Consider the following 26,851-nt stretch of genomic DNA (forward strand, 5'->3'; position numbering starts at 1 on the left):
GAAGGAATGTCATCAGAAATCAGCCATACTGTATATCGGGATGCTCATCACTGTCAAACCTCTCATCAATTTCTCAGTCTCAGTTACATTGGACTAAACAGAAATTCAACACGGAACTTTTCCCACAGCTGTCTTCCTTTAAGATGACCTACAAGCTGCCGTTGAAGAAGCTCTGGCCTGAGAACTGGGAGGTCAAAGCAGCGAAGCTTCCATAATACCAGCTTCACCCTTTATGTGGGCATGGAGAGACTGTAGATGTATAAGATGATCTGTGTGACACATGGAAAGCATTGTGATGTACTCTCACTGACCAGATCATTAGGTGTACCTTGCTAGTACTGGTTTGGGCCCCCTTTTGCCTTCAGAACTGCCTTAATTATTTGTGGCATAGATTTAACAAGGTCCTGGAAACATTCAGCAGAGATTTTGGTCAGTTTAAGTGCAGTGATCTCATTTTCATGTTGAAGAAACCAGTTTGAGATGATTAGAACTTTGTGACACAGAGTATTTTCCTGCTGGATGCAGCCATCTGAAGATACACAGTGGTCATAAAGGGATGGACATGATCAGCAACAATACTTTGGTGGACTTATTTGGTACTAATGAGCCCAGGTGGGATCTCTGCTTATGCTCCTGAGACCCAGCTTGTTCATTTATGTCCTCTGTAGTGGACAAACAAATCACAAAAAAAGTTCAACTAAAAGATTTTTTTTCTCTCAGTTCTCAGGAGTAGAAATGTGCCAAGAAAATATCCCTCACACCATTACACCACCACCACCAGAACCAATGATCCATGCTTTCATGTTGATTATTCCAAATTCTGACCCAGCCATCTAAATGTCATGGCAGAAACGGAGACTCATCAGACCAGGCAGCGTTTTTCCAATCTTTGTTTGTCCAATTTTGGTGAACCTGACAGGCCTAGCGCCCAGTCTGGTCGTTTGCTGCCGTAGCCAATCTGATTCAAGGTTTAACATGTACATAGACCCTTCTTCTAAAACCTACAGATGGTCATGTGGGAAAAATCTCAGCAGCATCTGATGCGTACTTTGATCTTCATCAACTCGTTATGACCAGGTCTATTTACTAAATTGTAGAGTCGCTGCCATGTAATTGGCCGATTAGCAAGTTCCATTAAGGAGCAGATAAACAGTTGTACCTAATGAAATGGACAGTGAGCGTATAGAACCTGTCTTCTTATGTTTGACTCCATTTTCATGCGATATCAGCAGCAATGTAGGAAAACAGTACCTTTCTTATTAACAGTATTAAGCTTGTTTTACAGTAGACGATCACAGCGTTGATTCTCTTTGTTGGCTTTGAAAGTGTGCGAGGGCAAATTTGTTTCATGCAACCACATCAAACAGGCAAAAGGATTTCTTTTTCCACACATAACATATTTGGTTTCGAATCTCACATCCAGACACTTCCCATGTCTGCATCTCTGAACACATGTAAAGACAAAGGCTTCATTTGTTGGAGAGGTTTGGTATATTTTGTACAGATCTAGTACTATGTATTATTTTTGTTATATATTCTCTCATTGCATTATAGCACAACAAATATTTTGTTCAACATAAAACATAAAATGTAAGAAATATCTGTCATTATAGCTTTTTGTAGATTTATATGTCTGTAAAAATGTTTTTTAAAGCATTTCTTTTTATGTATGAGGAGAGTGGCTGACACTGTACCAGAGGAACTGTGTGAATACCCTGCCCTGTGGAGCAGACAATGAATTATATTTTTTGGAAGTGGCAGCACTGTTCTAATTACAGACATTCTGACTCCTCCATTGCAAAGACGATGCTTTTGGAAGGCGAGCACCCACTTCTGCACATCACAACTTTACAGCTAAATATTAGTCGTTGTGAGCTTTAGTCTCTGGTGGATCCTTATGTCATGAATGTATCATAGACAGTATCAGCTTTCTGGTTTCTGAGTAACCACACGTGCCTTGTAGTCTTGTATTTTCAGGATGAAATTGCAGCAACACAGAAACATTAAAGTCTAATTCAGAGTCTGGAGGATGACTACATTTTGCCATTAACCTGCTTCCCCAGCCTATAAACCTACAGTTGTATAAATATTTTGTGTTGTTTTCTACATCCACTATTCTCTTCTGGTTAAATCATCACCTGAACCATAACTTTAAGAATTAAAAGAACTAAAAGAATATTTAAAATCTTTCAAAACCACAAATAACCTGAGATAAATGTAAAGCTGTGGTCAGTGGAAACATCATGCTCATTCATTTTGTTTACCTCTTGACTGTAATCACTATCAGTCATCAAAATAAAACATAAAAAAAGATCTACACGTTTGATAATTTACTTTGACAAATAGCACCCAACACACATTGCATTCATCATGTGTATACGCGCAGAGTAATTTGGGGAGTTTACTGGGATAAAACAAGAACAGTAAGTTTGTTTTAGTATGCAATATACAAATGATGATCATTAAAGTCATTAGGGCTTATTGCTACACAAAGCTGTGAGGTTCCCAAACAGTGTGGTTAAAGTATCTACACCAATCATGGGCATATTATTTTGTAATCATGATATGTTTGGTGGTAATTGTTGGAACAATTTCAATCAATAAATAAAAACTAATAACTTATTTTATATTTTTAAAATAGAGTTTAATTGTACTATAAGCTTTCAAATCATTCTGAAGTAAAAGTATTGATGCAGAAACACATCTTGTCGTTAAACACGTGTAGGATTTCTTTCTTTTCTTTTTCACAAATGTCAGTGTTTTCCCCTCTGAAATAAATTAAGCCTTATTAGGAACTACTGATGTTACTGAATTATTATTAAAGTAAATTTGTTTGAGAAGCCATATAAATTGAAGCAGAGTTATTTTGATTTTTTTATTACTTCTGCTAAGGAGGTTACGTTTTTGGTAGCATTTGCGTGCACGCCATTCTTTCTGTCTGTAAACACATTAGCTCAAAAAGGCTTGAGAAACTTTGCAGGGGTGTAGAATGATGTGATGTTTAAAATCCATTAAAATCTGGCTTACACCCACCAAGGTCTTCAGGGTCAGCTCAATGATTTATTGGTCAAAAATGGACAAAAAGCCTTATGACTTCGATAAATACTGTGATGACTATGATTCTGTCACGACCGCGGGTGGCAGACGTGTGGAATAGGAGATAGGACCCAAAATGCGGCAGCTCTGGTGCAGATGAGTATTTATTAAACAAAAGAAAATACAAACAGCAATGGTGTGGGTGATGGTGAAACAGGAAAACCTAAACTGGGTAAAACTAACAAAACAAACCAGAAACGAAGATGCAGGGAGGTCCGGGGAAATACACGTGGAGAGACGCAGGGAGACCGAGGGGAAACAACACAGACGAAATAGCAACTACTATGACAGAAGACACAACTTAAAAACACTCAGAGAACACAGGGAGATTACACACAGGTGGGGAACACAGCTGGGAGTGATTAACGTGACGAGACTAGGGAGGCAAACTGAAAACACTCACATAAGACGCAGACCTTCACAATAAAACAGGAAACACATACACGCAATGACATAACACACCAACTTAACACAGACTGGGGGACACAGAACATAGGAACATGAACCATGAAACAGAAGAGTACAAACACCCAAGGTAACCAAAACCACAGAATACTAATAAACTAAACATAAACACGGAGTCGCAGACCATGACAGATTCTTACACGTATGTTGTGTCCTGTCAACATATAGAAAGCAACATAAAACAATAAAAATTATCTTGTCACATTTGACCTCTGACCTCAGCTTCAGGGTCAAAAGATTGATCTGAAGGCCAAAGTTTTATATAAAGAATGATATATACGTATATTACAGTAACAAGTTATAACAATATGAATACATGTTCCTGAATGAGTATTACTATTTTCTGGAAAACAAAAAAACCCCTCTAGATTTTTATTACTAAACATTTAATCGAATTTTATTAAGTAATCAATTGAATCCTACCCATATATAGCTATAGCCACGTAAATAAAAAATAATAAAAAATAATTGTACTCAAAACATAACAAAAGCCTACAATTTGCACCTGTTTCTACAAATTTCTTAAACTACGTTTAAAAATACAAAATAAAGCTAAATAAAGATAATACTTTTCCTTTTGTTTTGACAACTATTTGTTAGGATGATCTATGACAAAATAACATTTTATTTAAATTAATACACTTGTTTTAAATGCAGGGGTTGACAGATATGAACACACACAAACATGCTGACCGTTTTTCTTCAAACTGTGGTAAATTAAACGCTTAAAATGTCAAAGAAAAATGATTCAACATTGCAGCGCAAGACTGATCAGTGATGGACCAAATCCAGTTCCTAAAAAATGTGTATCCACTAGGCTAACGAGTGTGGGGTCAGCAAGTGCATACTGTGTTAACAAAATCTACCGTGAGATGTTCTCTTATTAATTAAACGTACTTATTATACTATATTTCCCTCTAGTGGGCTTACTTCTGAACTACACCAACGTATTCACGCCTTTCCACATTGGCCAAATTTTAAATGCGTTTATTCGCAGTCTAAAAAGCGGCTCCCTGATCTGGTGAGTATACCATGAGTGTATTAAGGAAAACGGAAATGTACAAACACAATATTAAACAATATTAACAAACAATATTTTAGAAAAATCTCAAAGAAAAATTCCTAACATGCCAACATGACCCTTTCAGGGATCCGTAGGTATCCCTACGGCATCCCAGAAGGATTTTGGGAGGAACTTACGTTTGAACAAGTGGTTAAAAAGTTAAGTCGTGGTGAAGGGAAAGTGGTGGTTTTTCGTTTTTTGAGAAGTACTGGTCTCATCATGAGGATCTGAGGGTTCAGGAGTGACGGACGGTTAACAGCCAGGAGATGGCAGTAATGCAACAGTTTTGGATGCAAGCTGCCGTTAAACTTGACTGAAGAAGAAGAAGAAGAAGAAGAAGAAGAAGAAGGATTTTGGGAAATTTAGTTTATTCTTTCATCATCCATCGTCCACATAAATACGTGGATGTATTACACAGAAATACATCTCCTAGAAGCCAGCGTGTCTCAAACGTGTTTCATTGACTCGAGCTACAACCTCCCGTAAGGTGCCGGGCTCCTCCTAATGTAAAACCACTGATTAATTAAGCAGTAATTGTAGACTGTTAGCTCCTAGCTAATATCGTTCTAAATGTCGCCATTGGACCAGCGGCGTACTTAGCTAGAAAGTTAGAGAGGGGGGTTATTGAAGAAATTTGTCATTAAGTTGGGGGCAGTGTAACTGATATCATGTGTTGTAATTTGTTGAGTAGAGTAGGTGTGACGTTCACTGTCTGTATCGCCTGTTTTGACACACAGCTTTGAGAAGTGCTGCTAGCTGTTCAAACGTTTCTTCCTATTTATATCCGTGCTGAGTCTAGCTCCTCGCCCCCTGACAGCGCAGTTAGGTATCACCACATATCATATGGTTAGGTAGTATCACCCAAATACTGATTTACCTGGTGGGAAAGGGATCTAGTCGTTTGTATTAGAGGATTATTTTCCTAATGGCAAAAGCAGAATGCACTCCAAAGTGGAACACCTTAGCACTACGGAACAGGAAAACATGCCCCACACCAGAAAAGAGCTTTCAGACCACATTCACTCCTGTGTCCAAGGACAAGAACAGTCAAACTGCTGGACACTTAGCAGGAGGTGACACACAGTCCTCAAACGGACCATCTGGTCAGTTTTTGGCTCGAGAAAGCATTGAGTCTCCAAGCAAAGTGCTGCTAATGCTGGTGGCAGGGCTGTCTTTTTCTACACGCCTCTACATGATAACTGAGCCCCCTCATGTGTGGTGAGTGACATTTACTCCATGAAGCAATGCTTACTTTGAGTCTTGTTTACAAGATGAGTGATTTGGGTCTTTCAGCTGGGATGAGACTCACTTTGGAAAAATGGGGAGCTACTACATCAACAGGACCTTCTTCTTTGATGTTCACCCTCCTCTTGGGAAGGTGAGATGGCAGAGTATGTCTTTGGTCTGTCTTCATGCAAGGCTCTTCAGTCCCGTACCTGTTGACCTTTGACACTCTGTTGCAGATGCTGATAGGGCTGGCTGGTTACATGAGTGGCTACGATGGCACCTTTCCTTTCATAAAGCCAGGAGATAAATATGAAAACCAAAACTACTGGGGGATGAGAGGGGTATGCTGCTTGTCACACTTGGAAAACTGCTTTTTGGGTCAAAACATGAATTGACCAAATATAAGAATTCCCTGTCTGACACTCTCTGATTTCCCTGATTAAAAAATCCTGGTTTATGATATGATTCTTAACAGTAAATCTGCTAAATTAAATTTTTATTGAATTGAATTGAAATTAGTTTGCATGTTAATACAAAAAAAGACTTTTTGTGCTGATCCCAGGGGCCTTTTCTGAAGTGCATTTTCTGCGTAATCACCAGTTAACCTAACCCCACAAACTGTATCTTTCTGGATTGTGGGAGGAAGCCAAAGTACCTGGAAAACATGCAAACTCCACTCAGAAAGGTCCCAGTAGGATGGTCGATTTGAACCCAACGTTCTTTCTGTGAGGTATTGCTAACCACCATACTAAATGTATGCTCTTTTTCATAAAGTCTGTCAATTTCACAAGTATTGAAATGTACCCTCTGGGGCTGTGCTTATAAAGAAAAATGTAAATATTTAAAAAATTAGTTTGGGGAAAATGTATAATGCCCCTAACTTCATCACAAAATATGTATATTTTATATGCAAACTTAAAATATTAGAAAGCTCAAAATTGGTAGTTTCTTTATGAAGAAATGTCTCAGAGATTGTCAGACTGGAAGCATGTATGCAGTCGACATGGAATTTCCTAATTGATTGCCGATACAGTTTTAATAGACAAATGTAAGAAATACCTAAGAAATGAATTCAAGGTGCTGATTTGTTTGTTCTTCCTCCTTTCCTGCAGTTTTGCGCCACGCTGGGCTCCTTCCTCCCCATCTTTGCCTACCTTATAGTGCTGGAGCTGTCTAACTCCTGCACCGCTGCTATCATCGCTGCTACCTTGCTCATATTTGGTAAATCATCATTTAATTGTCTTATGATGAAAGTTGCTATGGATTTCTTACACATACGAACAGTATGTAAGCAGTGAAGAAATGACTACACTATGACTCTGACTCAGAGTGACTTAAAAATGATTTTCCATCCTGGTCATCGTCTTCCTTTTCAGCTGATACCTCCTTTGATTACTGTGTATGTTGAGGTGAATCAATATGTTCAACACCTTTCTGACAGACACTGGCTGCATCACCATCTCCCAGTACATCCTGTTAGACCCTATACTCATGTTTTTCATCATGGCAGCAGTGCTGAGTATGGTGAAATTCAACCAGCAGAGATATAGGTAGGACACCAATAGAATCTGTTTGTCAAAGGTGAAAGGTTCACTATGGCCTGTTAATAATATTAACTACTTTCCTTCTTCCCTACTGAATCTTTTCTTTTCTTTCTTCTTTTTCCAGGTCCTTCAGTGCCTCCTGGTGGCTTTGGTTGGTACTTACTGGTATAAACCTTGCTGGGGCTTTGGGGGTAAAGTTTGTGGGTCTGTTTGTCATCATCCTGGTGGGACTGAACACAATCTGGGACCTATGGAGACTTCTGGGAGATATGAGTCTCTCGCTGGTAAACAGCAGGATATTACTAAGCTTACTGGTGCCGATATCGTCAGTGGTTATTGGAGGTTTGACCGCCCTTTTCCTCATGTTTCCTGGCACCAGGTGGACATTGCAAAGCACTTTCTTGCTCGGGCTTTTGCACTCATCCTGCTTCCCGTCATCCTCTATGTTACAATATTTGCTGTCCACTTTGTTGTGCTGAACAAAAGGTGAGAATGGGTGTTTAATAAGTACACATATGTTGACATTCACCGTATTATGTGAGTAATCATTATGTTTTTTTTCTTGCCAGTGGACCAGGAGATGGTTTCTTCAGTTCGGCCTTTCAGTCTCGTCTAATTGGGAACAACCTACACAATGCATCTATGCCTGAGTGTGAGTTGCAAACAGAGCTCTAAATAAAACCAAATGTCACTGCAGCTGTGTTTACTTAAACGCTACTCAGAAAGTGGAAAAAGAGGTCAAAGAGAAACGTAGACATTCCTCTAATATGATAGCCAGATGGGCTGAAAGGTTTGCTTACATTTTACTGTCCTGGGAAAGTTTTATAAGGATTTCACTATCAAGGGTTTAATCCCTTAAGCGGTTGGTGCAAGGACCACTTGTTACTTTTCAAAACATTTCAATAGACACTCTGAATAAATGTAATTATTTTACTTGTTTCCATGATGTAACACCTTGACATCAACTGTTGCTGATAAATGGGAAATCTATCGTTAATTCAGCAATTGTTAATAGTTATTTACCGTAAATGTCAAATGATATATTGATTACTAATCATTATTTACTAATTGTTTGATCATTTGTTTGTAGAACGCAGTCCGAGTCTTTATTACAAAGTCGAAGCCGTTGCAATTCTACATTGCATCACACAAATTTATGTTTGTGATATTTGCGGTGGCATAAATCACAGAAGACTTGGAGACAGCAATTTGGGTTCTGTTTCTCTCACTGATAAGTTCTGTTTTCATTTTGTGCTTTCCTCTAACTGTATGGTTTGGTTTCGGGAAAGGCTGTGGGAAGACAGATCGGTCTCATTCTCAGGATCAGTGCAAAAGCAAACCTAACAGCTTTGACTAAATGCATTTCTTAAGGACATGACTTTTAGATGCTGTTGATCTCCTACAGTTAGTTTTTAGACCTGGCATTTCTTCTTTTGTCCTCCACTTGTCCAGTTTCCTCAATTATTTTTACGGCACACTTCACATGATGTATGCCAGGTTTTCCACTTTTACTTTGGGAATCACCTTGGTGCAATAATTTTGTGCCTGTCAAACTGTGTTATCTTTGCTAAATAAATGGAAACAAATGGCATGTTATTGTACCAGAGTTCTACTAACAGTGTGCCTAAAGAAACAATTTAAAATTGATTCTTAAGTGGCTTAACAGACAAAAAATATTGCTGTGATCAGAGACGAGGACTGGACTGAAACTGAGTGAAAAAGCAGCCGATGTCCAGAGAAAGACTTTTAGAAGAGCACTTTTAAAATAAGGAACTGCATTGCAACAAAGTCTTGCTCCTTCGAAGCAAAATATAAAGAAATATGTTCTGTAAGATTACAGATTGGGGCGACCGTGGCTCAGGGGGTTGGGAATCGCATCTGTAACCGGAAGGTTGCCGGTTCGATCCCTGGGCTCTCTGTCCTGGCCGTTGTGTCCTTGGGCAAGACACTTTACCCTACTTGCCTACTGGTGTTGGCCAGAGGGGCCGATGGCGCGATATGGCAGCCTCGCTTCTGTCAGTCTGCCCCAGGGCAGCTGTGGCTACAACTGTAGCTGCCTCCACCAGTGTATGAATGTGAGAGTGAATGAATAGTGGTATTGTAAAGCGCTTTGGGTGCCTTGAAAAGCGCTATATAAATCCAATCCATTATTATTATTATAATATAAATATTATTAAATGCAAATTAATTGTTTAACAGTAAAATAATTGGACTTTATTAAGTCTCTTAGCTATTTAAAATTTTTTTGATTGTGTGCATTATGTGGTTATGTGAGACATAACAAAAAAAAGTTTAATTTAATTTATTAATTTACATTTTCTGACGATGGTAGTGATCCTATGATTTGTTGATTTTCTCATGCAGACCTGGCATTTGGCTCTACCGTTACGATAAAAAACCTCCGTATTGCTGGAGGTTATTTGCACTCTCATTGGCACTTATACCCAGAAGGAGTTGGCGCAAGGCAGCAGCAGGTCAGGCTACTTGTTCAAAACTGAAATATTTTATATATTTATATTTGTAGTTTCTTTGTTTTTTTAACTTTAAATGTTTTCTTATAATTTCTTTGCTTACAGGTGACAGCCTACCTCCATAAGGACTACAACAACTTGTGGGTGGTTCACAGACAACAAGATAATAATTGTGAGGAACTGACGTTGATATATTTAACAATGTTGCCAAATACAATGTTAAAATCCAGCTGGGATAAAGAGTTGTTGTTTTATTGTTCATATCTATTGTTTTGGGGTTTTGTTTTTTTAATAAGCTCAATCTGGCAACCCTGATCTTGTTCGCCATGGTGATATCGTTCGACTGGAGCATAAAGAGTAAGTATGACAAGAAAAATGCACATTTTATTTAAAGTGATTCAGTCTCAGTTCTATCCCAAATCTCTTTGTGTGTGTGTTTTTCTTTCAGGACAACTCGTAACCTTCACAGTCACCTCCATGAGGCGCCTCTGACCAAGAAGCACTTCCAGGTTACAGGTTATGGCATTGTAAGGAAGGCTTTAACATAACATCTGCACTAAAAATACAGATTCAGTTGGACTCGACAGATTTATTGCATATTCTGTTTTGGGGTTTTATGGGTGTTCTGTACCCCAACACTAAAATTATTTTTGGTCTGTTCTTAGAATGGCACAGGGGACGCCAATGACCTGTGGCAGGTGGAGGTGTGCGGAGGTCGGAAGGGTGACCCAGTAAAGGTGCTGCGCAGCAAAGTTCGCTTTCTACATCGAGCTACCGGCTGTGTGCTTTACTCCTCTGGCAAAACTCTTCCAAAGTGGTAAAACGAGCATACTTTTAAATTTGAGATGACTTTGTACACAACCGATTTGTACACAACGCACTACAAGTGTTGTTTCTGTTTAGGGGCTGGGAACAAATAGAGGTGACCTGTAGTCCCTACTTGAAGGAGACCCCAAGCTCTCAGTGGAACATTGAGGACCATATTAATCCAAAATGTATGATTAATTCATTCATTCCTATTTTGTGTTTGCACTTCTTGATGTCAGACAGCAGCTAACATGTTGTGTATTGTGTGTTCTGGCAGTACCCAACATTAGTCTGTCTGTGCTGAAGCCCAATTTTCTGGAAATCTTACTGGAGTCCCATATTGTTATGTTTAGAGTAAGTAATAATAAGAGAATAAATAAGCTCATCTGCTTTAAAAGAAAGTGCATCTTCATTTCTTTTCATTTTATTTTATTGTCTTTTAGGGAAATAGTGGCTTAAAACCCAAAGACAATGAGATGAATTCCAAACCTTGGCACTGGCCAATCAACTACCAGGTGCTTTAAATATAAATAAATAAAATTATTTTTTTAATATCTTTTAACTTCATGTAATTTCTTTCCGTGAAGGGCTTGAGGTTTTCAGGAGTAAATGCGACAGAGTACCGCGTTTACCTGCTGGGGAACCCTGTAAGTTTGTTTTTAAGTTTTATGCTTACAATCTCATTTAACCAGCAGATCAGTGTCCTCATGGTGAAAATGGTTTTCAGGTGGTGTGGTGGATAAATCTGGCCAGTTTGGGGTTGTATCTCACCATGGTGGCGGTGGCTTCCATAGCCACCCAAAGAGGTTTTTCATTGGGCCAACAAAGAATAGGTATGGTAAATAATGGTGCCTTAACAGTATGTGTTTGCATCGTGACTTTAAGTAAAGCGTTATTGTCCTGTGATTCAGAGCATTCTCTTGTGCTTGTGAGAGGAGGTGGACTGCTGATGCTCGGTTGGCTCCTGCATTATGCACCTTTTTTTACCATGGGTCGTATCCTCTACTTTCACCACTACTTCCCTGCAATGCTCTTCAGCAGCATGTTAACAGGTACCAAACTGTGCTGGATTTCTGTATTCCAACTATAACGTGTAGAGGGGAGTGCAGGGGTACAGAAGTGAAGTAGAAGCCACACATAAGAACCTTTTTTCAGCAGGTTTGGTGGGTGAAAGTGTCGCCAATACTTCACTTACAGCTTACTTCACTTAATGGCTTGCATTAGAGTCGACAGTGTTTAGGACACAGTTATCTCAGTTTTGCATACTTGACAGACAGTTTTTGCAATTTTGGTTAAATAATTGTATTTTTTTCCTCCAGGACTGACGTTAGACATCCTTTTCAGAAGTGCTGACCTTCTACTCCACCCACCTTATTCCTATTGGTTCCAGCGAGCTGGGCAGCTGCTGCTTCTGTTTAGTATTCTTTACAGGTGAGCTGAGTACTATGAAGAATCAGCTTGTTCTTAACACTGTCAGAAACAGCCTATCATTACTGTGAGGTATCTGCTACATAATGTAGTTCCTTATGATAGTCCAACTATTGTTTTATACTTTGATTGATGCTCTTGATGGTCCTAATGGTTTAATTAGCCATGAAGTTCTTGTAGCAGACTCTGTTTGCTGTGGATGAAAGGATTATGAATTATTAAAGGATTGTTATTGTTTTGTTGAGAGTTAATGACAAGATTAATACCTACAGCCCATCATGATTGATAAATCATTTAAGTTAAAGGAAGCAGGTGCTCTTAATATGCTATATATTGTCATGTATATCATGTAGATTTAATACAGTTTTCAAGTTTGGATGGACTATCATACAGATATTCTAATAGGATTACAACCTTCTCATCTGGCTCTCAGAAAGAAGCTTCTCTGCTAATTCTTACTAAATATTAAAAGAATAATTACACTGAACTTCTTGCTGCTGTGACTTTAGATCTCATAGCCCATTTTAGCACAAGAATGGAAGTATTTCATCTACTTAGTGTAACTGACTTTGATCCATTCACTGTCTGTCAGTTTCTACCTGTTTCATCCGCTGTCCTATGGCATGACGGGTCCACTAGCACACGAGCCGGGCAGCGCCATGGCTGATCTGAAGTGGATGGACTCCTGGGAGTTCTAGTCTGCTTTGCAGGAAGATGACACTAATGATGTGACTTGCACCTGTTCTGAGTATAAGGGACTTAAAACTGACAGAGTAGTGTTTGCACAAAGAAGTGATTCTTAAAAGGTACTGACTGAAATTCTACGTGTCTTAGTATTTGTGTCACAGCATTTGCACCTGACGTTGTCTATCATGCATGAAGAATGCTTGTTAAGGCAGACCTAACTCAATGCAATGTGAAAGCCCGATTGTGGTGTAAGTGGGAATCTTAACTTTGTCTCTGAGAGGCCTTAACTAACATCACAACTTCTGTTCCTAGATTTAACGTGTACTGTAATTAAAAACAATAAGCTAAAGTGCCTGAAAGGAAAAAGTTTTTAAAAAGTAAGTTTTAAAGGTTTAAATGCTACATCTCCCTGATTTTCGTTTTTAAATTTTGTACAGTTAGAAACTATTAGACTGTATTTTGATTAGGGATTTTCTGATTTTACTCATTACTTAGTATTTTGGTACTGTATTTAGCCATTAGTGCTGTGTGTTACACACTATTTTTATACTATGTAAGACTATTACCGACTCTGTTTACATTTTAATGTGATCAATAAACAGTGATACTGCATTCTGTATCTATACATGTAAAGTTTTCTACATTTTTGAAGTTGAAGGAAACCTTTAAATTGTTTTTATGTTCTGTACAATAACATGAAGCATGTCTTTACTAGACATGGTATTTTCAGTGTTGATAATTAAAATATGATTGACTACTTGAGATATCCCCAAAAGCTCAGAAATGTTTAGAAATCTGATAAAAGTCATAGAGTTCAAAAGATCATTCCAGTAATATCCATGTAAAAACATAAAAAGTAACACTGCAACAGCTTGATATTGGTCCCCTTGAAAAGAATTACATATAATATAATACATTGCTTTGGTTGCAGGTGTATAAACATATTCCTGTGCTCCCAAAGTTATATTGTTAGTTTAAATGTAGGAACCGAAGTCACCCCGACCCAAATATAACCGTCAGTTACTTAATGTTCGTTCTATTTTTTTCTGACTTGAACTTAATGCTGGATATAACAATAAACCGGCGGGCCGCCTGGTGGCGTGTTTCTGAAGTACACCACATACACTCGTCAACTGTCAGAGCTGCTGCTGCCGCTGCCATTGGCTGTCGTTTATCACGTGATTATTGTGAAGATGGCGTCTCCAAATGGAGGTAAATTCTAATTCTTTACCCTGCGACGCTGTGTATAAAATGTAAAATTGAGATCTTTAAGCACATTAAACCGTTAAGAACTATAATCCTGTTTTATTTGAAGACCCACAGACGACAGAATACGCATGTTAGTGCCGTATTTTTGCTGTTTGGACATGTTTTTCCGTTGGCTAAAGCCCTCACTAGCCCCGGTGTTCGGTCCAGTAAATGGGGAAGAAGAGCGGGTAGCAAGCTTGAATTCTTTCGTGTAGTCTGACTCGCAGAGCTGAAGCTGTGCATCCTGCTAGCTAAAATATTAGCTGTTAGTTACTGCTGTACTACTAACAGGTTAAATCATCCCTCCTTAGACCAGTTTCATAACAAGTGTAATGTTTTTGTTTTGGTTGTATTGCTTTCTTCTTCTTTTTCCCAACGTTTTTTTTCTGTGTTGTACATCTCGTTATTCTTATTACTGGAAGCTGTGTACTTGAAATTGATCATCTTGTATGTTTAACAGTAAAGCACCGTGTGTTTTACAGATGACTGTAGACACTCACTGTTGTACCTCTCTCGTGATTTCATCCATACAAATTGAGAGTAATTTGACCCAAAATTTAACATTGCAATCCATCCAATCTAGTCTTTGTGTAATTTGACATACTTTGACATTTTCCTCAGATGCACATTGCATTCTGTAAATATGCCAGGTTTGGGGGTAATAGCTCTTTGGGTTCCTTGATGTGCGAAATGCTATTTTATATTTTCAGTCCGTGTTATATTTGTCATTTCTTTGTAGATTCAACTGAAGAAATTAGAGAAAATTATGTTTTGCAATTGGCTGCTAGTAACAAAGTGCCTAATACCTCTTGAGTTTAGTGCTTTTGTATGCTTGAATGAATTCATAAATCAGTGTTAAGTGGTTTGACAAACAATCCTCTGAAAATGGTCAGCTATTAATCATAAGGTGGAAAATAAGGGGAAAAGTAACAAATGGCCAAAGAAAAACTACTAGCCAACACTGGTCAAAGTCTGGCTCAGTGGAAGGAAAATGCAAAGAAATGATGGGTGGCTCAAGACTTTTGCACTGTACTGTACATGACATTAAACATGGAAGAAGATGCCCAAGGCTGTTAAAATAAGGTGTTATCACACAATTTGCCCAACAGATTGGCTCTGACCCAATTTTCTGCCTGTATTGTCACTACTGGACTGGACTGGGCTAAAAACACCACAGCACTTTACAGGAAGGGCCAGAGTCGTCTCTATTTTTTGAGGCGACTGAGGTCCTTCAACATCTGCCAGAAAATGCTGAGGATTTTCTATGAGTCTGTGGTGGCCAGTGCGATCCTCTATGCTGTTGCATGCTGGGGGAGCAGGCTGAGGGTCGCAGATGCCAACAGACTTAATAAACTGATCCGTAAGGCCAGCAATGTTGTGGGGATGGAGCTGGACTCCCTCAAGGTGGTGTCGGAGAGGCGGATGCTGTCCAAGATAAAGACAATGTTGGATAACACCTCCCACCGACTCCATGACATGTTGGTCAGTCACAGGAGCTCGTTCAGTGAGAGACTGAGATTACCGAAAAGCACCACTGAACGACACAGGAAATCATTCCTGCCTGTGGCCATCTCCCTGTACAACGCATCCACTTAACACACTGTTTGCTGCTACAACTACACATGTTTCTTTTCCAAATATTTATTTATAAGTGACTTATGTATGTATGTATGTATATATATGTATATATTGTACTATTCTTAGTTAGCGTATTGTCTGTCTTGTCTTAATGTTGGTTTAAAATGGAGCACTGTAACAAAAAATAATTTCCCCCAGGGATCAATAAAGTATTCTGATTCTGATTCTGATACTGTGTGCAGGTCATGTTACTGCTGAGCAGATAATGGTGCACAGTCAATCAGTGTTTGTGAAAGTTTGTGAAATACATTGTTGGAAAGCTGGTAAACAGCCCAGCATTTTCCACTTTTTATATAATTGTGACATGCTGTAAGTATACATAGACAACTTAATTCTATGTTAATTCTTAAGGCTATTACATCCCTGTAATTTCACTGAAACACCATTCTTGCTAAACATAGATCCTTATCTGTTATTTTTTAATGGAGCGCCTTGTGACTTATCAGTCCAAAATAAGGTTTAGTGACTGTGAGTACCATAGAATCTGATATAGATGGGACCATTGTTATTCTATAATCAAAATAGAATTGTTTTTAATTATATGATAAAGGTGATTATTAAACAGCTATGTATTGATTTTAGGAGACCCATGTTTTTCTGAACAAGTGAACCCGAATCATGCTGACAAAATTCCCTCCTCATAACAGAGACACTTAAACCCTGCTGGCTACAGTTTAACAAGTATCTAAAAACCACTTATTCAGGATTATTCAGTGTTGCAGGGAGAATGGACCCTATCACAACTGTCACTGGGTGAAAGATTTTTTTTTTTTATAAAGATGTTTTTACTCTGTAAAAATCCATCCATCTATTTAGTGCCTAGCTCGTCAGATGCCTGAGGTGGCTCCTTCTGATGCAGAGGAATATTAGCTCTAAGAAAACGCTGAAGCATCATTTTGCCACTTGCATCCACAATGTCATTCTTGTATTCGTCGCCCACAGTTCGTCCCTCATGGTTACAGTAGGAACATAAATCTACTGGCTCTAATTTGTTTTCTTTGTCTTGATAGGTGATGATTTTGAGTCGTCATTGCTGAGTTTTGAGAAGTTGGATAGAGCGTCACCAGACTTGTGGCCAGAGCAGTGTAAGTTTATCTCCTGCTCCTATGTGACTGGTTACCGTAGCTTTTATTATGCATAAACTTTATTATTCTCTGATCTCTCATACAGTGCCTGGAGTCGCAGAATTTGCTGCATCTTGTAAAACTGTGAGTTAGATTTAATATGGCTGAGTTTGAGTTACACATTAGAAACATAAATAGGCTTGTCACACTTCATGATGTGTGATCTGTAACTCTTTATCACAGCCCATCTGCAATTCACCTCCAAAATGGATGTCAGATCTGGAGAGTGAGGATATTGAAATGTTGAAAGGTTGGTCCAAATAGCTAAAATTATGGGGTTTTTTCCAGACAGATTTTTCAATTTACTTGTTACAGTTGGTGTTAAACAGAAAGACTGGTGGACAGAAGCAGACTTAATATATAATCCTGTCAAAATGGTTAACATTTTGCTGAAGTTAGGTTAGCGCTTTTATTATGGGTCTTGTTATCCTTCTGTAGAGCTGGGTAGCCTGACCACAGCCAACCTGATGGAGAAGGTCAAAGGACTTCAGAATCTAGCATACCAACTGGGCTTAGAGGAGTGTAAGTACACAAACAGCACACACATGCCAGTGTACAGATAATCCAGCCTTTATACCTTTAAAATCACTGAGAGTGCGAAAAGGATGTGGTCACATGTTACCACTAGATGGTGCTCATAGGCCTCTCTTGGGTTTTGCTTCTCTGTCTGGAAGAAGTAACTTCCCAGCATCTTTAAGAATCATAACACTGAGAAATCCTAATAGATTTAAGTTCACGTGGGCCTGTATGCTTTTGTCCAAAGACAGAAAAAAAAATGAAAATGTAACTTCAACTCCCAAAGCTTGTGTCTAACAGCAAGCATGTTGACCTCAACGCCTTAAATACCGTATTTAGGGTAATATTGGTAAACTTGAATGGTAAGAAAGAAAAGTACGCCCAGAGGAGACAAATGCCTAAGCATTTGATGGATGCAAAATCTATTTTTAATCCATTCCCCCAGTGCCACCATTGTCATAATCCTTGTGGAGTGTGGATTAGAGAGATGTAGCTAAGTGCTCATATTTCCCGAAGAGAAAAATCGGTTTTAATTTTTCCAGTTTAGAAGCATGCAAGTGGTGAAAAACTGTGATATACCCCTGTCATGGCAATACAACCTTAGCATTTTTTTATGCTTACAAATATACATGGAAAGTTTGCTAACTCAATTAAATTACCACCTAAGGGCAAAATGGTCAGATTTTGGCTCAATTACACTAGAAGTGCAGTACTTTGTAAGAGTCAATAAAGACAATCTGAGCCAAATAATGCAAAAAATAATATGGATAGGCTTTGATAAAAATTTGAAAGCAGCACATGTTCAACTGTCTAACAATGTGAGATTTTTAGATGGTTGAGTGATTTTAATGGCAAAGATTTGCTACAATGCTCTCATCTACAAATGTCTGTCGGTACATAAATATTAACAGGGTGCCTGTGCTTTAGTTGCATAAGCCATAACTTTAAAATCTATTTAGTTGAAAAATGTCTGATCTCCCAGCCTTTGCCTAAACCAGGAGAAGCATGTAATCTGGCTGGTATAAAGATGTTAGCTGTCATAGGTGCAGGACTGCAGGCTTTGCAATCATGTCATGTACCCCGGGATGACGGGACGCAATGACGGTTATTATTGGTGTCAGAGCAGCCCTGTAATCGGTGCCTGTTTAATGCTCTCTGGTTTAATTTTCTCCTTTTCCGGGCTGTCAGGGGAGGCCTTGTAAATCTCAGCTACTTTTTCATCATGTTTGTGCACTCTTCAGTACCCGTAAACATACTCCGCAGAGGCATGGCAGAGCGAGGGCAGAGGACAGGATTTACTGCCCTCCCCCCTTCAACATGTGGACCATTAAAGTTGGAGCTGGTTAATGGCAGAGCACAATCAAGTAGTGAAAACCCGCCCACCATACTGCAGTGAGAAAGGAGATTTGAACCAGAAATGTCCCTTTTCCTAGAATGCGCTTAAGCAGAATTAGTGTAGGTTTTTGCTTTTTCTAATATTTGTACATATGTATGTAACATGGATATGAGGGGGATAAGGACACAGCCTCCTCCCACAAGCAACCCTAAAAAAGGGCTGTGTGATGCTGGCCCAGTTAGTCCCAGAGGGTTTGGCGCGTGCCTATTCCTCAGGCCCCATCTGTTACTCCGCCCCATGATGAATACCCCTGTCGTGGGCCACTGAGCGTGGGCATCAAGCCTGTGGTCTCTAGGGAAAGCTGAGGACTCTGATAAGTGCTGTTATTGGAGGTAATTGAAAGCTGAGTGTTCCTTTGGGATGCACTGAAGGGCCTCAGCTACTGACACGACTGGTAACACGGCTGCTGGAGCTGGTGGGATTTTGCACTCTCACACTTGTGGCCTCAACTGACTGCCATTTAACATGTCTTCCCTAGAATGTGTCATTAGTTGTTGTTATTGAAGATTCATATTACACAGAACAACAGAAAATTTGTTGTTGTTGTGGTTGTTGAGTGTTTTCATGAACTTATAACAGTGACATCAGATGTTTCTCAGCAGTGGTTACTATAATATATTCAGAACATGCACCCTTTTAAAGTTTTAAAGTTAACCCTAAATATATTTTCCTCCCTCAAAATTTTGCCAGGCGCTAGAACTAATCAAAATAATTTTGTCATCTCCACATTGTTATAAAAATTGTAAGGAAAAATATCACTTATAATTCGATTCCAAAAAAAGAAAAACGACACGACTCGTTGCCTTCTGGGTGTGCAATCATATGTCGTGGCTTCTGTTGCACCCTGCGTTACCTCTCTCCTGCCATGATGCCACCCAGCACATACCCCGGCCAACTCTGTTGCATCTTCTTGTGTGAAGGTGAGACTGAAGGTCACCCTGCTTTGACAGCTCCTAATGGGGCTTCATCCACCACCACCTCCTCCACACCCTTAGGATCAATCTCCGGCCTATTAGAAGCATGCCGCTGCTGAATATGATTGCATTCACTGGGCCCCACTAGTGCTAATGTGCCTCCATCAATCCATCAGGGCGGGCTGACCGCAGGGCGGGTGGTTATGAAGTACCTCAGCTGACAACAGCTGAATGAGGAACAGAGGATACCTCCCCACCACCGCTACCACTCTTCCTCCTCCTCCTAACCTCTGCTAGTTCCCTGTGCTAGCCTTTTTACCTGTCCCCTGCTTTTCTTTGGTCTCATAGTTAGAATGAATGGCAGCATTGTGGTGCATCTCATTCACAGTGGCACCTCATGTGTGCTGAAAGTAAAATAAGCATCTAGGATGGTTCAATTCTTACCTTCTTAATCATCTTAAGCACTTAGTACCTGTAGGCTTTCTGTTATTAGCTTTCTGAAATTGGCTCCCGCACAGGCATTGCTAAAATATGGATGGGTTTTATTTCATAACTAGCACTAATAATTATACACGTCATCATTCATCATCTTGAAAACTCTTAAGTAGTTCAACAGACATATTGCAAAAGGCTGACATGAGCATCTCCTTCCATGGTAAGCATGTTGCAGCTGTATCTGACAGAGCTTCATCATATCTTATACAAGAATCAGTGTTGGGGCTGTGTGAGAGAGGCAGAGCTAACACACAAACACACATACTCACTGCTCCTCAGTCCTGCCTGCCTGCTGCTGCCTCCCTGAGCAGATCGGAAATGACACCTCATTTCCATAAAGGCATTAGGAATTCATTGGATTTTCTTTCCCAGCTAATCATAGTGCGGGTGTAAAACCTTTTAGGCTTTTTAATGAATGATTTTTGACTGATTGCCTATTAATAAGGACACCTCTTGAACAGGCATAGGCTGGGGCAGGGGTTGGGAGGTGCAGATGTGTTTGTTTTGGTGTGTGTGTGTGTGTGTGTGTGTGTGTGTGTGTGTGTGTGTGTGTGTGTGTGTGTGTCAGCCGGGCGAAAATGCATTGGAGGTGGAGGAGGAGGAGGGGTGGGCCTCTCTCGGTTGGGACATAAAGAGGAACCAGTGGCTCCCCTGGGAAATCACAGCTCGTGTCTGCATCTTAAATATCCCTGTGAAGTATCAATAAGTGGGTAATTGAATTTTGAACACAAACATGAGCGTCAGGTGTATGTGTAGCAAGGCGGGGGTGTTCAGCGGGTGCGTTGGATGAATATGTGTGCCTCCAAGTCCTTCCATGCTTGAGTGTTTGTGTGTGTCATTTCCTCTGTGTCTCCCTCATCCCTGGGGACAAGGGCAGTGAAAGTGGATGTTAAATCCATTAAATAAAGCTTACACCCCGTAATAGCTGAGCACCTCTCGGCGATGGTCATTGAGGGTCAGATAAGTCCTCTTAACGCTTAATGAAAGTGAATCGGGTCCGTCAGACTTGGGGTCTGCGACTTCAGTTAACCCAGGTGGTCATCGGTCCTGGCTTCTAACAGGCATCGGGGAGCTCACTGGGAGCATGTCATTTGGGTGGTGGTGGGGGGGGGGATTTGGGTTGGGCAAAGTGATGATTACTCTCATTTTATACACAGGGGATTGGTAGGAGGGGGGCTGTTACAATGGCACGCAGATCACTTGTTGTAAATGAGAGGAAAGTGAGATGTTACACCACTGCGTTTCCTCTGCATTTTCCTTTCGTCCACATGGGATTTGGCAAGTGAGGATGATTTACCAGTGTGGAGCAGAAAATTGCAGCAACATTTGGGTTGCAACAGTGCAGGCTCTGATACTTCAAAGGGCATATTTCCTGGCATACTTAGCCGCTTGCAGATATAGGTTAATCTCCATTGTTTCAGTGGACCAAATCAGAGCCAAAATCCACATCCAGAGGGTATGGGGCTGATAAGGTACAATTTCTTATTATTTTTTTTAAATTTGCAAATCAAGCCAAGGGGAATGTTTAATTTAGGTAAAATTGACATATATTGTATGTTGTGGCTGTGTTTGATAACCTACCATAACATATGATGATGGAATCTGTGGCCATTAGGGCTAAATGATAATTAGATGGTAACAAATCAACAGGACAAGGCGATGGCCTGCAGAATCCATGAGGTGCCATTTAGTATGGATGGTAGTCGTAACAAGATGCTGATTAACTTAGTGCAAAATTAGTGATTGACCTTTCTAATCAACTAAACAAATCTCTAAGTCTCCCTAATCAGTATTGATCTGATCTCTTCGGGTGTATGACAAAGCCTGTGTGTATGTGTTTGTGTGCGTTGGTCAGCAAGCTTTTGAGTGAGTCAGGTTTTCTGTAGTAATGCTCTTTTGTTTATTTTCCAAAAATGAACAGCTATTGGAGTCTCTTTTGATCAGTCATAGAAAATCTCGAAAAGACAGATCCAGCAAAATAAACATTGTAATTAAGATCAACCACTTATTGTTACATTTTATCTGAGATACATAATTTCGTCTGAGTGTGTTTACAGTATATGGCAATCTATGTGTGATTTTTGGGTTGTGAGGGTACCACTTTGGTCCGTCTATACTTTGTAAACATGGATGCTGGGCTCAAATCCAAAATGAGTTACAGGGAAAAGAGAACATGGATACGAAGTAGAAAACACTGGCTGTATCCCAATTCAGGGTCTGCAGCCTTAACGGCCCACAAGGGCCGCGTACTTAAAGACCGCTAAGGCCGGAAGTGCGAGGCTTGTGAAATGGGACGCTCTAGCCTCCGTTGCGCTGCCCAGGTTGCCTAGCAACCATGATACTAACAGCTGGAAACGTGTCATACAGCTGTGTTTGACAGAAATGAAGGACAAAATCTTTTGTTCATTTGTTTGTTCCTACATGAGCTTTGATCATTCTCTGTGAGATTAAGCTCAGCTATTGAACGGCGTATATTTTAAAGTAAAGGCTGTAAAACCAAGTTAGTACAAACGTCACTAACGTCACATAACTTTGCAGACATGTGGCCAACAGGAATGTTTTAATGTTCTTCGTTATTAAACATTTGCACATAAATAAGTGACATAATATTCAGTACTTACTTAAAGTTTAAAGTTTACTCTTCGGCCGCCCCTCATCCGCCGTTTTTTTCCGGCAAAATTATCCACACCCAGCGCCGCGCTATGCATTCTGGGATACGTTGGGTCACGAAGTCTACACCGCCACGTCCTTAAAATTCAGGGAAATGAAGGACGCATTTGAGGGCCGCATTTCGAGCAGCCCTTGAATTGGGACAGCCTTCGTCGCGTCGCTGTGACATAATCGGCCTTAAAATGCGGCCTTTAAGGCTGCAGACCCTGAATTGGGACACAGCCATTGACGTGCAAATGCAGTCTGAATGGGAGAAGACAAAGGCTGTCTTCAAAATTTTATTTATGTCTAGTCTACTCAGTCCTGCAATAAAAAGTGTGATTATTGTGCACTAACTAGATAACCACTGCAGACAGCTGTTAACATATATCTTCCCTTGCAATAGTTTTTGTCTTGTCTTTCCCCTCAACCCCCAACCAGTCATGGCATCTGGCTGCTCTGTCCTGAACCTTGTTCTGATGGAGGTCTCTTCCTGTTAAAAGGGAGTTCTTCCTTCTCACTGTCACCAAGTGCTCGCTTATATCTGATTGTTGGAGTTTACTCTCTAATATTGTAATGTCATTACGTTCAGGTCACTCTTGTTGTATGTTGGCGCTAAAAAATAAAATTGAATTGAACTGTGTGACTGAGAGATTTTGTACTTTACTTGAATATATCATCACTCCACAAATAGGCATAATTTTTATTATCCCTGTTGCATGAACAGCAGAATGCTGCACCGCATTTAAGGCCATAGACTCTACTACGTTGCTGTTTTTTCTGTACATTGTAGCTGTCATATCTCTGAGCATTTATAAAAATTCTGTACATGAGTATATTACAGAAGCATGCTGGAGGCTGCAGCTGTAACAGTGCTGTAAATTTTCAGTGGAATTGCAGAGTAACATTGCTGATGCAAAAGAGCCAAATCCTTTAAAATAATAGCAATAGTAGTAGTAGCTCTCTTGTTTTATACTGCAGATGCAAAAAGCTTCAACTAAAGTCTTAAAAATACTTTTAGAACTTGTTTTAATAGAGGATTTTTATGAAACTGCTTGGGCTACTGCATTGTTAAAACATATGAGGAGTGTTAAGCTGTTTGGAACCAAAAATAAGAGAAAAAATGACAGAGAAATAAAAAGAGAAAAAATACAGACAGTTTTTGTGGATATTCTCAGATTTTGTTAACTTTTTTCAAACATCATACTGGCTTTTGTTATCTTTTAGGTTAAGGTACTTTCAGTTTCAGCTGGATAGAGCCTGTGGTCTGTCTGCAGACAGTGACAGTATATTTAGTTACAGTTTGTTCTCGCTTTGCATTTTTTAAAAACTTTATCACTAACACACAGAGCCCCGCACGCTGCCAGCACTTCTCGTTTTATGAAAATAAATCCCACATTACTATTTCATAACTTTAATGTCTTTAATGTTATGATATTAGATATTTGAGTTTCTATCTGAGAAAGGGGAGGCTGAAGTGAACCGTAATTAATGAGACATTCAGCAGGGCGCGTAATCTCAGGAGAGGCACTGCTATCTTTGATCTGTTTTACAGGTTGAGCTCGTCACGGGTTGGAGAAATTGATAATAAGAAGGAGAGAAGCATTTCATGTTAAAAATGCAAATATTAACTGCTGCCCTTTTACTGTTCCTTCTGATGCTGCTTCAAATAATAGTGACACCATCTTTCTGCCAGTTTAAGGGTCATCCCAGTGTAATTGCTTTCCCTTGCCTAATTTTGATGGCTTCACTTCAATCTAAAGAATCCTATGCGTGGCCAGAGGTCCGTTGATGACTCCGTTTAGGGTGATTTGAAGAGATGGAAAATTGGAAAATGAACCCATCCCATTCCAGTTAGCATCATCTTCAACCTAATGATGGACACCTCAAGGTGACATGGCCCCCACGCCCAGATGCACCATTATCATTCCACCCTGGGCAACTCATCTAAATTACTAACTGCCCTGGCTTTTTCATTAGCCACATTGGACAGAGGAGGCGGGGCCCCTCTGCACCAGCACACGCAGACACCAAACAGGCGTTATGAAGGTGGGCGACTTTGTGCTTAAAGCCCATTTAAAATAAGTGCTGTCTGCTGCTCTGTCATCATTTATTTGTCTGATGTACAACATTTGTAACAGTAAAGAAGGCGATCTAAGCTTTGTGCTTTTTAAAATCTGTAGTTGAAGCAGAGAGGCTGATCGTCTTCTTATCTCGAGTAGAGTCATTACTGTACCAAGAAGGTGCCTCTGTGGGGTTTATGATGATGCTGCAGGAAACTGTCTGTAGTCTCTATATTCACACTCGGGTTTGTCTTTGATAGAAAAGCCTCAGCAATGATTGGTCTCCCAGAGAAAGCCATTTTAACAAAGGATCTTCAGCATTCATCTTTCAAGACTCGGTGCCAAGATGCTGGCAAAACCTTGTTCACTGAATCCCACTTGAATACATTTCTTTATCTGGTGCTATAGTGACAGTAAGCGACTGTGTTGGTAGGGTTGGTCTTTTATTAGTGTGTGGATGTGATAAAATTGCTGTTCATTATACACATTTCAAATTAAATAGCTTACACTCTGTTATAATGGAAAATCTAAACGGTATGAAGACTCATCTCCTGTAGATGCAATATAGAAGGATCTATTATGCTCTTTTCCACCTCTTTTTTTTTTAATTTTCACATTTTATTCTATTTTCAGAGTTGAAAATAATCCTCCTTACTGGGCTCTTCTCTTCTTTCCTCAATTCTCCCCTTCTTTCTGATTGGCCGCCCCTTAATAACATAACATTTTAATAGCAAGTGAGGCTGCTGCACTCACTGTGTATTATGTTTAAATTTCTTCTCATCTGAAGCATCAGCTTCCACAGAGTTAAATTATAAGAAAAAAGGGAAGAAAACCAACAGATTTAAAACAGTTGTATCCAGAGTTTTAACTAAACTAGCAACTCATAGTTTTTTAGGACAGTGTGCATCTTGTCTGAATAATGTAATATTTCTTGGGGAGGATGACCTGTCACAGCCCCGTACATTTATCAATGGGACCTCTAGGCTGGCAACTACTAAGTTCATTGCGCAACCCTAACAATGAAGCCTTCACTCACTCAATTATTCATCTTAATACTTGAATGAGTATTATGTTTCTGTTAGTGTCTGTCACTATTCATAACCTGTAATCATTTTTGCTTCTTAAATCACATACACATTAATACTTTTATACATGCATAGGTCTAAGTACCTGTACCTCACTACAGCGAGCCAACAATTTTGTAATCACAAGACTCTTTGGTAGTTACGTCTCAATTTTATGTTGATTTTCATGTCCTGGATGAACAGATGTTTGTATAAATTGCCTCCCGATGTGACACTGGAGATATTAAATACATGCTGTGCATTACTAACAAGCTTTTCTGAAGTTGTTAGAGCTGTAACCAAGTGTTGCACAAGACTGATTTGTTTCTGATTTTAACAACTTACTAAGAAGACTGTTGAAAGGTCTCTGACACTGTGCTGTAGTTTATCTAAAATATGTGTTTTCTTGTTTTCCAGCCAGAGAAATGACCAGAGGAAAGTTTCTAAACATCTTGGAGAAGCCCAAGAAGTGATTTATCTTTTTGTTTGGATTTCACAGTGATTGCAGTCGTTGCATTCACCAGTACGCTATGAACATGTTCAGACATTCACAGTCAAGTTCAAGGACTGCATTCTGATTAAATAGAGCAAAATGCTCACTAACATTGCTGATGTCTTCTCATCAGACTCCTCTGTACAACTGCTGTTCTCTAAATAATCTTTTTCTTTTTTTTTGAAAGTTGTTGCTTTTCTCTGGATTTCTCTCTGACTTGTAGATCTACCTTGATTAAATGTTCCCTAATTATTCATACTTTTGAACATGAAACTTTTTTTCAGTTTGTGAAATTATTTAATAAACTATTAAAATGAAAAGATCTTTGCTTTTTTTTTTTTTTAAGAATTTAAGTCTCCTGTGAATTGATTACGTTTGCAGCCAAAGGAGCCAACTGTAGTGATGCAAAAGTTTTTAGAGACTGTTCAACTTCTTTTAATTAGGGCAATAACTTCATGCCTCT

General features: G+C 39.5%; 2 protein-coding genes across 2 annotated transcripts; both read left to right on the plus strand.

Annotated features, from left to right (window-relative positions):
- The first annotated feature begins 4,742 nt into the window (after positions 1-4,742).
- On the plus strand, positions 4,743-13,407 carry pomt2 (protein-O-mannosyltransferase 2). The gene is made up of 21 exons (XM_026152161.1): positions 4,743-5,842; positions 5,918-6,002; positions 6,088-6,192; positions 6,964-7,072; positions 7,293-7,401; positions 7,520-7,679; positions 7,775-7,881; positions 7,965-8,047; positions 9,760-9,869; positions 9,972-10,038; positions 10,163-10,223; positions 10,315-10,393; positions 10,532-10,683; positions 10,770-10,861; positions 10,951-11,027; positions 11,117-11,188; positions 11,261-11,320; positions 11,401-11,506; positions 11,585-11,725; positions 11,993-12,104; positions 12,694-13,407. Exons 1-21 carry the CDS (start codon positions 5,550-5,552, stop codon positions 12,797-12,799), a joined length of 2,286 nt encoding a protein of 761 aa, XP_026007946.1. The 5' UTR covers positions 4,743-5,549; the 3' UTR covers positions 12,800-13,407.
- A 460-nt stretch (positions 13,408-13,867) lies between these two features.
- lin52 (lin-52 DREAM MuvB core complex component) lies at positions 13,868-26,708 on the plus strand (the record flags this gene model as incomplete). The annotated part of the gene is made up of 6 exons (XM_026153004.1): positions 13,868-14,000; positions 16,685-16,759; positions 16,845-16,882; positions 16,982-17,048; positions 17,237-17,320; positions 26,313-26,708. Coding segments are annotated over 6 exons (453 nt in total), but the record flags the coding sequence as incomplete, so codon positions are not given.
- Positions 26,709-26,851: the final 143 nt, after the last annotated feature.

The sequence above is a fragment of the Astatotilapia calliptera genome, chromosome 19 (genome assembly GCF_900246225.1).
Source record: "Astatotilapia calliptera chromosome 19, fAstCal1.2, whole genome shotgun sequence".
NCBI lineage: Eukaryota > Metazoa > Chordata > Actinopteri > Cichliformes > Cichlidae > Astatotilapia > Astatotilapia calliptera.